At 45.1% G+C, this 14,183-nt stretch overlaps 1 protein-coding gene across 4 annotated transcripts in view; it reads left to right on the forward strand.

The window, feature by feature from the left end:
- Positions 1–6,137: 6,137 nt before the first annotated feature.
- Positions 6,138–14,183, forward strand: part of LOC111952466 (calcium homeostasis endoplasmic reticulum protein) — a 14,705-nt gene continuing 6,659 nt past the window's right edge. The window contains exons 1-16 of one of the 4 annotated variants that reach the window (XM_023971150.2): positions 6,138–6,352; positions 6,818–6,991; positions 7,911–7,949; positions 8,592–8,755; positions 9,011–9,148; positions 9,234–9,385; positions 9,577–9,688; positions 9,785–9,874; positions 10,115–10,310; positions 11,574–11,734; positions 11,994–12,450; positions 12,680–12,927; positions 13,062–13,195; positions 13,268–13,354; positions 13,758–13,886; positions 14,045–14,178. In XM_023971150.2, coding sequence (XP_023826918.1) covers positions 6,328–6,352; positions 6,818–6,991; positions 7,911–7,949; positions 8,592–8,755; positions 9,011–9,148; positions 9,234–9,385; positions 9,577–9,688; positions 9,785–9,874; positions 10,115–10,310; positions 11,574–11,734; positions 11,994–12,450; positions 12,680–12,927; positions 13,062–13,195; positions 13,268–13,354; positions 13,758–13,886; positions 14,045–14,178 — 2,440 coding nt within the window. In that variant the 5' untranslated portion in view covers positions 6,138–6,327. Of the gene's footprint in view, positions 6,353–6,817; positions 6,992–7,910; positions 7,950–8,591; positions 8,756–9,010; positions 9,149–9,233; positions 9,386–9,576; positions 9,689–9,784; positions 9,875–10,114; positions 10,311–11,573; positions 11,735–11,993; positions 12,451–12,672; positions 12,928–13,061; positions 13,196–13,267; positions 13,355–13,757; positions 13,887–14,044; positions 14,179–14,183 lie in introns of all 4 variants that reach the window. The other 3 variants (XM_070435120.1, XM_070435121.1, XM_023971153.2) reach the window with 3 other exon arrangements.

Here is a 14,183-nt window from a genome sequence, read left to right on the forward strand (position 1 = left end):
TAAAGTAATGATGGACTGTCGTTTCTCTTTGCTTATTTGAGCTGTTTCTGACATAATATGGACTTGGTCTTTTACCAAATAGGGCTATCTTCTGTATACCACCCCTACCTTGTCACAACACAACTGATTAGCTCAAACGCAGTAAGGAAAGAAATTCCACAAATTAACTTTTAACAAGGCACATCTGTTAATTGAAAAGCATTCCAGGTGACTACCTCATGAAGCTGGTTGAGAGAATGCCAAGAGAGTGCAAAGCTGTCACCAAGGCAAAGGGTGGCTACTTTGAAGAATCTCAAATATTAAATACACTGCTCAAAAAAATAAAGGGAACACTTAAACAACACAATGTAACTCCAAGTCAATCACACTTCTGTGAAATCAAACTGTCACTAGAGCAACACTGACAATTGACAATAAATTTCACATGCTGTTGTGCAAATGAATAGACAAAGGTGGAAATTATAGGCAATTAGCAAGACACCCCCAATAAAGGATTGTTCTGCAGGTGGTGACCACAGACCACTTCTCAGTTCCTATGTTCCTGGCTGGTGTTTTGGTCACTTTTGAATGCTGGCGGTGTCTTCACTCTAGTGGTAGCATGAGACGGAGTCTTACAACCCACACAAGTGGCTCAGGTAGTGCAGCTCATCCAGGATGGCACATCAATGCGAGCTGTGGCAAGAAGGTTTGCTGTGTCTGTCAGCGTAGTGTCCAGAGCATGGAGGCGCTACCAGGAGACAGGCCAGTTCATCAGGAGACGTGGAGGAGGCCGTAGGAGAGGCAACAACCCAGCAGCAGGACCGCTACCTCCCCCTTGTGCAAAGAGGAGCACTGCCAGAGCCCTGCAAAATGACCTCCAGCAGGCCACAAATGTGCATGTGTCAGCATATGATCTCACAAGGGTCTGAGGATCTCATCTCGGTACCTAATGGCAGTCAGGCTACCTCTGGTGAGCACATGGAGGGCTGTGCGGCCCACAAAGAAATGCCACCCCACACCTGACTGACCCCACGCCAAACCGGTCATGCTGGAGGATGTTGCAGGCAGCAAACGTTCTCCACGGCGTCTCCAGACTCGTCACGTCTGTCACATGTGCTCATGTGCTCAGTGTGAACCTGCTTTCATCTGTGAAGAGCACAGGGCGCCAGTGGCGAATTTGCCAATCTTGGTGTTCTCTGGCAAATGCCAAAAGTCCTGCACGGTGTTGGGCTGTAAGCACAACCCCACCTGTGGATGTCGGGCCCTCATACCAACCTCATGGAGTCTGTTTCTGACCGTTGAGCAGACACATGCACATTTGTGGCCTGCTGGAGGTCATTTTGCAGGGCTCTGGCAGTGCTCCTCTTTGCACAAAGGCGGAGGTAGCGGTCCTGCTGCTGGGTTGTTGCCCTCCTACGGCCTCCTCCACATCTCCTGATGTACTGGCCTGTCTCCTGTAGCGCCTCCATGCTCTGGACACTACGCTGACAGACACAGCAAACCTTCTTGCCACAGCTCGCATTGATGTGCCATCCTGGATGAGCTGCACTACCTGAGCCACTTGTGTGGGTTGTAGACTCCGTCTATGCTACCACTAGAGTGAAAGCACCGCCAGCATTCAAAAGTGACCAAAACACCAGCCAGGAAGCATAGACTGAGAAGTGGTCTGTGGTCACCACCTGCAGAACCACTCCTTTATTGGGGGTGTCTTGCTAATTGCCTATAATTTCCACCTTTTGTCTATTCCATTTGCACAACAGCATGTGAAATTTATGTCAATCAGTGTTGCTTCCTAAGTGGACAGTTTGATTCACAGAAGTGTGATTGACTTGGAGTTACATGTGTTTGTTTAAGTGTTCCCTTTATTTTTTGAGCAGTGTATATTTTGGTTACTACATGATTCCATGTGTATTATTCATCGTTTGGATGTCTTCACTATTATTCTACAATGTAGAAATAGTAAAAATATTTTTTTTTTTTTTTTTTTGTAAGAAGAACAACAACCATATTCGATCATGAGTTAAGTAGTGCCAATAACAAACCTTTGCATAGCAACTACCCGCATCACTGATAACAAAGGCCTAGCCCTCAAACCATAAAAATAAATAACACCTAATACGCGATACACTTAATAGTCCCTCCCATCATATACTCAACAGCATTGCTACACCACGTTCCAATGCTATGTCTCCGCCCCAAAGGATACCGCGCGCTCTTAACCACACCCCTAATCTGTCCGACCATCTTACCCATATTTGGTGAGAGTGGCGGATACCCACTCCTACTGCACCTCGGCACCACATTCCGTATCATCCTCCGCCTCACTGCCTCTCCAATGCTGCGGTAGTTACCCAACCACAATAACCAGGAACCAGATACAATCTTTCCTCCACACAATGTCCACAGCGTCTACAGCCCCAATGATAAAGACTAGGGAAACCACTGGAAGGTGGACATGAATCCGGGCAAGACTTTAGTGCTGCAGCGCACCAAAAAAAACAAGGCTTCCAACTCCAGACACACAAATCTCACTCACTATCAAGCACCCGTAACTATAACCAACTAAAACTCGACGACGCAACCACTTCATTAAGAACAGATCAAAGTCTTTAACGCGACTAAAAATACAATTGGCCAATGAACCACTATAAATTAGTTTTGATCCGCCTTCACTCTTCTAGTGCCCTCTCCAAAACGCCCGCTCGCCGAGTTAACAGCGCCTGAACTTGGGAGGACGCGTCCTGCAGTGGGGATAATAAGGGACTCCAAAGGAGCGGACATCCATGATTGTGGCTCTTGAGTAAGGAGCCTCACTTAACAATGGGACACAGCTCTTATCTCGCCTGACATAATTGTAAAGTCAATACGAGAGCAGCAGAGACGGATTGTGAGTGACGCAGAGATATGCTAGCCGCCTAGGTCACCAGTCGATGATTCGTTGTTGTACCCACACACCCCACCCCGCCCCCCACCCACCACAACAACACTTGTAGAGAAATATGGTGTGTACACTATATATACAAAAGTATTTGGACACCCCTTCAAATGAGTGGATTCAGCTATTTCAGACACACCTGTTGCTGACAGGTGTATCAAATCGAGCACACAGCCATGCAATCTCCACAGACAAATATTGGCAGTAGAATGGCCTTACTGAAGAGCTCAGTGACTTTAAACTTGGCACCGTCATAGGATGCCACCTTTCCAACACGTTAGTTCATCAAATTTCTGCCCTGCTAGGGACATTTTGGGGAAGGCCCTTTCCTGTTTCAGCATGACAATGCCCCTGTGCACAATGCGAGGTCCATACAGAAACTCCATATTAATGCCCATCATTTTGGAATGAGATGTTCGATGAGCAGGTGTCCACATACACTACAATACCAAAAGTATCTTGTTGTAAACCTTCATAGGCTCTCATTCACCAGAAAGCACACATTGGGATAAGCTGTTGCAAGGGCCTGCTATACATTCGGTGTGAGATTGTCACTTCTGCTCTGCTATTTTAGAACAATTATTATAATGCACGTGAAACACCTCCCGATAACCCCAGATTGTTTCAAATGTAGATCGCACATGCATGTGCGCACACACAAACACACACACACACACCGTAATGCACTGTGCAGGAACTGTTCAGGAAAACACACCTGATATAATTGGTCTGCTCATTGTGTTTGTATAATCTGGTTGCACTATAATCTATCATGGGGGAGGAGAGACAGACAAGCTATTCAGTCGACACTATAGTAAATCCAAAAATATAATCCACATGCATTCTCCTCACCCCACAACTAGATTATGAAAGACCTCATCCTCAAAATATTGGTTTTCCATTTTATATCCACTTGAATTAACATTTGTGAACTATGGCAAATGGCAAGGGTATTTGCTCTGGCCACTAGACTGGACAGCGTGTTAAAGAGATTACTAGCGCAGCCTATGGTTGGCATATGGAAAACATCTCCTTATATTCAACTAATTTGCTGAGATTATTAATATCAATGTATGGTTTATCACTCACTAGTCTATTCAGATTCAGAAAACTTTATTGTCCTCAGAGAGGCAATTCATCTTGCAGCAGTCATAAAACATAACACATCTAAAAAATGTAAATAGCAACGGATATTTACAAGCAAATAGGCAGGGTAACTTCAGTTTCATAGTGCAAGTGCTAAGAGCACATTTTTTGTTAAATTTAAGAATTGCATTTGGAATAAAAGAGTACTTGGCCCTATTTAAAAAACAAAAAATAGGTAGTCTGTACCTATGGCCAGAGGGAAGGAGCTGGAATTCAGGGTGGAGTGGATGGTAAGAGTCAACCACTATTTTATTTGCCTTATGGAGGGCCCTGCCCAGGGAGAGAGATGGCAGTTCTTGCCCAACTATTTTTCTGTGCAGCCTTGACATTCCCAAACCAGCAGGTCAAGCAGTAGGACAGAATGCTCTCAATAAATGATTCATAAAAGAGAATCATGATGGTTAGATCAAAATTTAAAAAGTGCAGTGTCCGTAGGAAATACTGTCTCTGCTGGCCTTTCTTAAAAATAGCATCAGTAAAATGATCCCAGGACAGCTTTTGTATTTGTACTCCTTCACTATTTCAATGGGCTCACCTTTTATCAGTGATGGTGTTTTTATTTAACCCTTATTTTACAAGGTAAGTTGACTGAGAAAATGTTCATTTACAGCAACGACATGGGGAATAGTTGAATGAGCCAATTGTAAACTGAGGATGATTAGGTGACCATGATGGTACAAGGGCCAGATTGGGAATTTAGCCAGGACACCATAGTTAACACCCATACTCTTACGATAAGTGCCATGGGATCCTTAATGAACACAGAGAGTCAGGACATCTGTTTAACATCCCACCCAAAAGACAGCACCCTACACTGGCCCCAATCACTGCTCTGGGGAATTGTGATATTATTTTTTAGACCAGAGGAAATAGTGCCTCCTACTGGCCCTCCAACACAACTTCCAGCAGCATCTGGCCTCCCATCTAGCAACCAACCAGGACTAACCCTGCTTAGCTTCAGAAGCAAGCCAGGAGGGGGATGCAGGGTGGTATGCTGCTGACTGTGTGTATGCTTGTGTTCCTTCGATTGTAAATCACCGTGTCCTTTGTTTTTTATGTATTTCATTTTAAATGGGAGGACTCACACCAGACAGTAAAATCTTTCAGAGCCGGTCCGTCCTCCGTCTCATCCCCTTTGAGAAGACTGACCAAAGTAGTATCGTCAGCATATTTGATCAGGTGACGCCCTGGGAAACGACTCCGGCAGCTGTCTGTATACAGTATGTATAGTACTGGTGAAAGAACACTGCCCTGTGGGGTTCCACCTGAAGTAGTGTGCACCTCAGCGAGTGTGTTGCCAACTCGTACCTGCTGAGACCTATAAGTTAGGAAGTTGGTGGTCCATGTGATAAGCATAGCATCAAGTCCGAAGTCTCCTTTCAGTCTGTCCGCGAGGACCAACGGATTGATTGTGTTAAATGCCGAGGAGAAATCTGCGAACCTGATACGCACATGGGTTTTACTGCCCTCCAAATGCATGTACACCAGATGTAAGAGCGAGAGGATGGCATCATCTGTCCCTCTCTCTGACCGGTATGCAAATTGGAGGGGGTCAAGAAGGTGTCTGGTGGTGTTGATTATGTATGACTTGATGATCTTTTCAAGAGATTTAATCAAGAGAGAGGTAAGAGCGATAGGTCTGTAATCATTTGATGCAGATGGATGAGAGGTTTTTGGTACAGGTACAACAATAGCTTTTTTACATAGAGATGGAATTTCCAATGTATCCAGGGACCGCTGAAAGACAGAGCAGAAGACACCACTCAGCTGAGTGGAACAGTGTTTCAAGACAAGACCACTTATGTCTATATACACAAATATACTCATTGTACATGTAATCAAAGGACAGTGTGTTAGACTAGTTAGAGAGTTTCTTATGAATGTTTAGGGGAACAAACATGTGTGACTGCTTCCTTATGTAGGCAGTGCAAAAAAATTATGTAAAAGTAAACTGGAGTCATGATAGTTTTGGGAGGGTGAAAACAATTGATCATCATAATTTTTTGTTGTTGTTGTTGCTAAACTTCCTGTGTATCTTGTCAGTCGTACAAGTGCTTGATACGCCACTGGGGGGGCGTTGTAGCTGCTTTATTCCAGTGGCGCCCTGAAGTATGAAGTCATCGAAGTACTTCCGGTGCCGGAATGTCTCTACATTTTGGAATGCTGCTGTATTTCCCTTGAACCACATAGCTAGATAACATTTTTACAAATTAATCTGTGTGTCTTTGTGGTTCAGTGGACTCGCTGTTACTTTATTGAAKACAAACATGGATATTCCTACAGCTCCTGAGGGTTTGTATCTTTAATAATTTAGAGTAACTAGCAATGCCAATGTGCTAGCTAACTTAGCATGCTGTGCAATGAAGCTACGCAGCTAACTTAGCTTGTTTATCCAAAGCTACTCAGGCACATGGTTGTCGTTACTAAGCCTGAATGCTATGTTTTTTTATTAGCTTTTTGATCAGCTAATTAATATAGTTCCCTAACCTAAGTATAAATATCTGGACTGTTTTGACTGATACGCCTAGCTACTGCTAGCTATAACGTTAGTCGCGCATGCGTCGATAATGTCCCTTTTGCTTGACTACTTTTCTCCCTTACACAGTTACCTTGTGCAGTACACAACTGGGGGTGATTCTGCTTTGACATTTAGTTAGCTAACGTAACAATAAGAGAGCCCTATGTACAGTATGTATGGTGTATCAGAAATATTTGTGTGACTCACCATACAAATGTCCGTATTGTTTTCCTCCACAGACCAAGAGCTGAAAAATGTCATTGACAAACTGGCCCAGTTTGTGGCTCGAAATGGCCCGGAGTTTGAGAAGATGACAATGGAGAAACAGAAGGACAATTCCAAATTCTCTTTTCTGTTTGGAGGGGACTTCTTCGCCTATTACCGGTGCAAGCTTGCAATGGAACAACACCAGCGTATGTAGCACATATAGCTATCCATTCAAATACTCTTATCTTAGATTCAAATCAAACTTTATTTGCCACATGCGCCGAATACAACAAGTGTAGACTTTACCGTGAAATTCTTACTTACAAGCCTTTAACCAACAGTGCAGTTCAAGAAGAAGAAAATATTTACCAAGTAGGCTAAAATAAAAAGTAACACAATAACAATAACGAGGCTATATACAGGGGGCACCTGTACCGAGTCAGTGTGCAGGGGTACAGGCTAGTTGAGATAATCTGTACATGTAGGTGGTGGCGAAGTGACTGCATAGGTAACAAACAAAAAGTCTTTAGTCCATTTTGCAGCAGGTTTTGGAGCACAACCACCACCACGTGCAGATGTTGTTGCTTAACTTGTGACATCTGCTCACATCTTTCTAGTCATTGCAGGAAGAAGACCAGCATGTATTTCTGTCAAATTAGATAGAGGGTTGTTACTATACTTGTATCACGATACTAGGAAGTGGGCTAAGGAAGGAAACACAACATGAAGCAGACTTAGTTTCTTATGGGGGGGAAAAAACAGCCGTATGTTGTCAACCAGGCACATTTGTTTATTTAGCAAGCTATAGCACCCAATATAGCAAGCTCTAGCACTGAGATGCAGTTTCTTAAATCGCTGCGCCACTCGGAAGCCTGAAAAAGTTATAAAGGATCATAGAGTAAAGTCTGCTCCACAGCGTCTGTGTTCTTTTTGCCAAGTAAAATCTTGTATCGTAGATTCGTACTATCTTGATACTAGTATTGTGACAACACCATGCAGCACCCATACCTCCTGCAGCTATGGACAACACTATTTAAATGTGTGGCTGTTTGTTTGCCAGCTGTATTATGATGTGTGGCTGTTTGTTTGCCAGCTGTATTGTAATGTGTGCTTCTCTCCACATAGATCCTACTACCCACGAGTATGAGGAGTATAAGTTGGAAGGTATTTACTGGATAGAAAAGTGCAATTCTAGTACCAACCTGCACATTTTGCATCAGCAGTGATTTGAAGGCTTTGTTTTTGTATTGCGTTTAATGTGTTGATATTTTTCAATCATGACGATTTTGAGATGGGGGGGGTACCCTTACTGCTGGTGTTCATCTAAAAATACTTATATTTTAGTCGTTGTCTAAACATTATAGTTTTGATGTTTCAACCACAATTCAAGTTTGGACTTTGCAATGCCTATGTATGTCAGTATTTAGAGAAAGTTCTTGTTCTTGATATTCYTGATGCTTTTTGAGATAATGCTGATTTATTTAGTTTTTGTCTGTTGCTTGTGATTGTTTCAATGCTGCTGCAAAGTTTGACTTAATTATCAACACTCCTGTTTTTTATTTCAGTTTTGGAGGTGCTGCAAAATGCTTTATATGTTTTTCAATATCAACTCCTTTGAAGTATAAAGGAATTTAGTTAAATGAAGATGAGAACATTCCTTGACAGAATTTTATTCAATTGTGAATTTCATTTTTTTTAGGTCACTTAGGCAACTGCCTGTGCAAATGACAAAAAGTATCACTACTACAATGTTCCTTATCATGCTTTGTTCTTTAATCGCTTAGATGTTTTGACCTTGTTTTGCAGATCTTTATAATCCACCTGGTACGGAAGTCCTAGACGTCCCTCCACCAATCGCCATCCTGGCCCCGCCCCCCGTCGCCCCTGCCACGCCATCTCTAGATGAGCTCATCCAGCAGAGCCAATGGAACCTGCAGCAGCAAGAACAGCAGCTGCTCACTCTCAGACAGGTACGGGTCACCTTACCCCAGGGTCGATCAGTCTTCTAGACCATAATTAGTTGAATCGGTTGTGTTAGTGCGGGGCTGGAGAAAAAGCCTGCACACACTGGCCCTCCATGGTGCAGACTGACCAACGTTACCATATCTTATATTCTCTGGTCATAAAATGTATGAGACCGAGTACATGAAGTTTCAAAGCAAATACATTTGACAGCTGTTGTTTTTCCTAATGTCCAAAATGAACTGGTTGTCGTTTGATTCCAGGAGCAAGTGACTGCAGCCATAGCTCTGGCCATGGAACAGCAGACCCAGAAGCTGCTGGCAGAGACTCAGCAGGACGTATCTGAATTTGACAACCTGCTGCAGCCCATCATTGACACCTGCACTAAAGACGCCATCTCGGTAGGTTCATGGCACCAGGTTAACACAACATGAGAAGGGTCTAGTATGTTTAGTCAGTGGTATGTTTCTCTCTGGTTCCTCCCAGGCTGGTAAGAACTGGATGTTCAACAACGCCAAGGGCCCACTGCACTGTGAGCTGATGTGCTCACACCTCCGGAACCGCATCACAGCCGACACAGCTCACTTCGAACTCCGCCTACACCTCATCTATCTCACCAATGATGTCCTCCATCACTGGTAAAGCATGGTGGAAATGAGGCTTTGTTTTTATCCTCAGAATGCACTTTTTTCATATATGAGTGGCAATCTATGTGCATTTTAAACTGATAAAAAAAACATACTTGCTTGTTGTCGATAATGTTAGTAATTATAATGTCACGCATTGTATTCATGGTTAATTACATGATACTTGTATTGTGTACCACCAGTCAGAGGAAGCAGCAGAGGGACCTGCTAGCAGCGCTGCAGAAGGTGGTGGTGCCCATCTACTGCACCAGCTTCTTAGCTGTAGAGGAGGACAAGCAGCAGAAGATCACACGTGTCAGTGGGCTGCCTTTTCAATGTAATGTAGACATTGCTCAATATAGATGTTACCTGTGGTTGAATGACACCCTCTATTTTCTGTTTTTCTCACAGCTTCTACAACTCTGGGAAAAGAATGGCTACTTCGACGAGGTGACGATCCAGCAGTTACAGAGTCCAGCTGTGGGCCTGGGCCAGTATCAGGTGAGGACTGAGGCTAGTGGCCTAGTAAAGTGAAATACTGCAAGTTGGCTGACAGTTTGGACTAAGAAGTCAACCACATATATGCGTACTACCCCATGCCACACAAGAAGGTCCATCAAAATAGAATACATTTACAGCGTATGGTTTTTATTTATTTTATTCACTCCAGCCAGGCCATTCACCACTAGTGTTTTCTGCAGCACTAACAATGCCATCTTCCTGCTCATCTCTCTCTCCCAGGCCTCTCTGATCACAGAGTACGCTGCGGTGGTGCAGCCCATTCAGCTGGCCTTCCAGCAGCAGATCCAGACCCTGAAGATGCAGCATGAGGAGTTTGTGGCCAACCTGGCGGTTCAGCAGCAGCAGCAGACTGCAGCAGCAGTGAGCCAGCTAGCTGCAGCAGAGCCTGACATTAAGGCAGTCACCACTCAGCCTGGTGAGAGGGTAGAGAGAGAAGAACATACTCGTACACACATGCATAAACACACATTCTCATGCATGCACACACACAGTGGTGGTAAAAGTAAACATACCTTGATAGAAAATKACTCAAAAGTGAAAGTCACCCAGTTAAATTCTACTTGCGTAAAACTTTGGTTTTAAATATACTTAAGTATCAAAAGTATAAAATAGTCCTTATATCAAGCAAACCAGATGGCACAATTCTTGTTTTTTTTWAATTTATGGTTAGCCAGGGGCACACTCCAACACTCAGACATCATTTACAAATACAGCATATGTCTTTAGTGAATCTGCCAGATCAGAGGCAGTGAGGAGGACCAAGGATGTTCTCCTGATAAGTGTGTGAATTGGACCATTTCCCTGTGCTTCTTGTTCAAATAYTTTTTATTGAACACACACAGGCATGGTGTATAGGTATGAAAGGCAGGTATACAATTTTTAACTAAACATAAAAGAGCAGACAGAAATAAAAAGATCCAGAGTTCTGGGTACAAAACAATTATTACAAAACAAGACATACAAAACAAGGACAGGTAGAAAGAAAGAGGGTGGGTGTCACCCCCCCCTTATTCCCCCCCTTTATCCCTTCCCCTTATACCCCTCCCCGCTGCTCGGGTGGCGGTGCCAGCACGTGCTGCCCAGAGGTGGATTAAAATATTACAATGGAGAGTGCGTTAAAAAGTACAAATTCACAGCGCCGAATGGTCCAAGTAAGAGAGGAAAGGCTGCCAGATCTGATCAAATGTTAATAATTTATTGTTCCCTGTGCTTCTAAGCATTCAGAATGTAGTGCGTACTTTTGGGTGTCAAGGAAAATGTATGTAGTAAAAAGTACGTTATTTTTTTTAGGAGTGTAGTAAAGTAAAAGTTGTCAAAAATAGTATAAATAGTAAAGTACAGATAATCMAAAAAAACTACTTAAGTAGTACTTGAAATTATTTTTACTTAAGTAATTTACACCACTTCTCTCACACAAACACACACCAGGCCCTTCATTATGTTGAGGGTATTGTTAGCAAAACAGCACCGTAGAGAAGATGGTGACAGATTTGATTGACTTTTAGGCTGTCTCTCTTGTGTACACACAGACCCAAGCACTTCAGGATTTTGTTTACATGTTGATTATGGGTAGATTATCTGTAGCCATATTTACCCTTTAACCAAATATCCTTCTCAGTCTTGTGGTGTCAAAGGCATTTCACTGTCCTTGTGCATGTGACAAAACTTAAAACCACAGGAGAGGTGAAGTCGTCCATGTCTGGCCCTCCTGGTGATTATGACGGCGCCCAGTCCAGATCGGACCCCGGTGCCAACAACAGTGGCCACGCTGATAACTCCTCCTCTAAACCCTGGTTCGACCCACAACACATGTCTGGAGGCTGGAACCCCAATCAGCCAGTAAGCTGCTCTCCTAATGTGTTTGTGTGCAGTGTGTGACTTTTCCATTATTATGTAAAACTATATGGAATATTCTGTGTGGATATACTTACAGGTTTACTGTTGTCGTAGAGTTGAACAGAATGACTGATGTTCCTATCTATTGAATCAGTCCCATGCTAACAAACTGTTGAGTTGATGAGTGAGTGGTGGTGAAGGTACAGTAACATGGAAGATGAGACTCTGTCTAAACACCTTTTTTATTTTTGTCCCCTCTCAGCCTCCGTTCGACCCCACCCAGGCGCCCCCGCCGTGCCCCCCCTGGAACAGCCACGAGGGCATCTGGAACGAGCAGAGGGGGGACCCCAGCTGGAGCGGAGGCCCTCCAAGGGGGGAGGGGGGTCCCTGGAGCGGAGGGGGAGGACAGAATGAGCCACCTCCCAACTGGAGCGGTCAGTATGACCAGCCCCCCTGGAGCAACCAGGGACCTGACCAGCCCCCCTGGGGCCAGAGAGAGCCCCCCTTTCCCCGCATGCAGAGGCCCCCCCACTTCAGAGGGCCCTTCACGCCCCACCAGCCAGGGCCCCCTCCCTTTAACCAGCCGCCCCCGCCTCCCCACAACTTCGGCCGTTTCCCGCCGCGCTACATGCAGGATGACTTTCCACCCAGGCACCATTTTGAAAGGCCGCCCTACCCTCCACACCGCTTTGACTACCCACAGGGAGACTTCCCTGGAGGTAAGAATCCAGGACAGGTCCCACCATGGGAGCTCAATATTAACTGTTTTTTCTATGACTATTGTATATGAGCACCTCTCTGGTTTAGTTCCCTGACCACCATCACATAGCGATTTACATCGGTAACTGACATCAGTAACTTACGTCGATTTACATCAGTAGCTGAAAGTACTGGCTGCAACATGTAATTTAACTGAGTATCTCCCCATGCCCCTGCGTGTTGACCAAGACATGGGCCCTCCGCACCACCACCCTAGCCAGAGGATCCCTCCTCCGGGTATGGGGGGAGGAGAGCACCCTCCCTGGGGGGGTAACCAGCACCCAGACTTCGGCCCCCCATCCCACGGCTTCAATGGCCAGTCCCCACACATGAGACAGCGTCCGGCCCCGGCTCACGTCAACCAGGATGACCCCAGCCTGGTCCCCAACGTTCCCTACTTCGACCTGCCCGCCGGACTCATGGCCCCTCTAGTCAAAGTGAGTAGAAAGGGATGAAGATGTCTATTGCTTTTCAAGGATAAATTGTTTTCACAGCTCACTATGGAGATGCATATATTTCTTGACCACAGTGGTCTAAACAGTTGTGTTCTCTWCCTGTTTATGTGCATTAGCTGGAAGACCATGACTACAAAGCACTGGATCCTAAAGACATCCGTCTGCCTCCCCCAATGCCCCCCAGTGAACGCCTGCTAGCTGCTGTGGAGGCCTTCTACAGCCCCCCCTCCCACGACGGACCCAGGAACAGGTAAAACGCAAACATTTTCACTTCATGTGATCAATGCAATATGTGCTCTATTGATTGCAATGTGTTTGTCAGTGAGGGCTGGGAACAGAACGGCCTGTATGAGTTCTTCAGAGCCAAGATGAGAGCCAGGAGGCGAAAGGGCCAGGAGAAACACAACAGGTGAGACCGTCTGCCTGCTGACCAGCCTTATGTCTCACACACAGACAAACGTATCTGTAGTATAAGGAGACTTTGGGTGTCTATTAACATAAAATAAATGTGCCTTTTAAAAATCAGCAGGTAAATACAAATGCTTTGTAAGTCTGTCTGTCTTTTTCCCCATCTGTGTCACGGGCGGCTGCTGATGGGAGGACGGCTCAAAATAATGGCTGGAGAAGGGCGTGAATAGACTGGTATCAAACCCATCGAAAACCATGTGTTTGTGTTCGATGCCATACCATTTATTCCGTTCCAGCCATTATTATTGGCCCGTCCTCCCCAATTAAGGTGCCACTGGCCGCTTGTGGTAAAAACTGTATGAGAGGTGAGTATGTTAACAATGTGGGTTCTCTGTCTCTCCCAGTGCACACGGTAGTCGTTCACACAGCCGTTCTCGTAGTCAGGGTCGCTCCTCGTCTGAATCCAGCTCAAGATCCTCCAAGTCCTCCCGCTCCTCCTCCCGATCTCGCTCCTACTCCCGATCTCGCTCCAGGTACGCACAGATAGGATTCTTCCTGATTTTAACAGGAATTCCTGACCTCTGAAATTCAGATTTTGTTAGATGATAGTTGATGTCTAATTGCACCACCAACATGACAGACAGTTAAGGAGACATTGATACTTATGACTTTTTGTCTTTCACCTCCACAGGAGCAGGAGCCGATCCAGGTCGTCCCGCAGTCGCTCTCGTTCCAGGTCTCGCTCCAGATCTCGCTCTCCTGACAAGAGACGGCAAGAGAGGCCTGCCCCCGCCCCCACCTCTGCCCACGCCTCTGCCCCCGCCCCCGCC

This window comes from Salvelinus sp. IW2-2015, linkage group LG26, assembly GCF_002910315.2.
Source record: "Salvelinus sp. IW2-2015 linkage group LG26, ASM291031v2, whole genome shotgun sequence".
NCBI lineage: Eukaryota > Metazoa > Chordata > Actinopteri > Salmoniformes > Salmonidae > Salvelinus > Salvelinus sp. IW2-2015.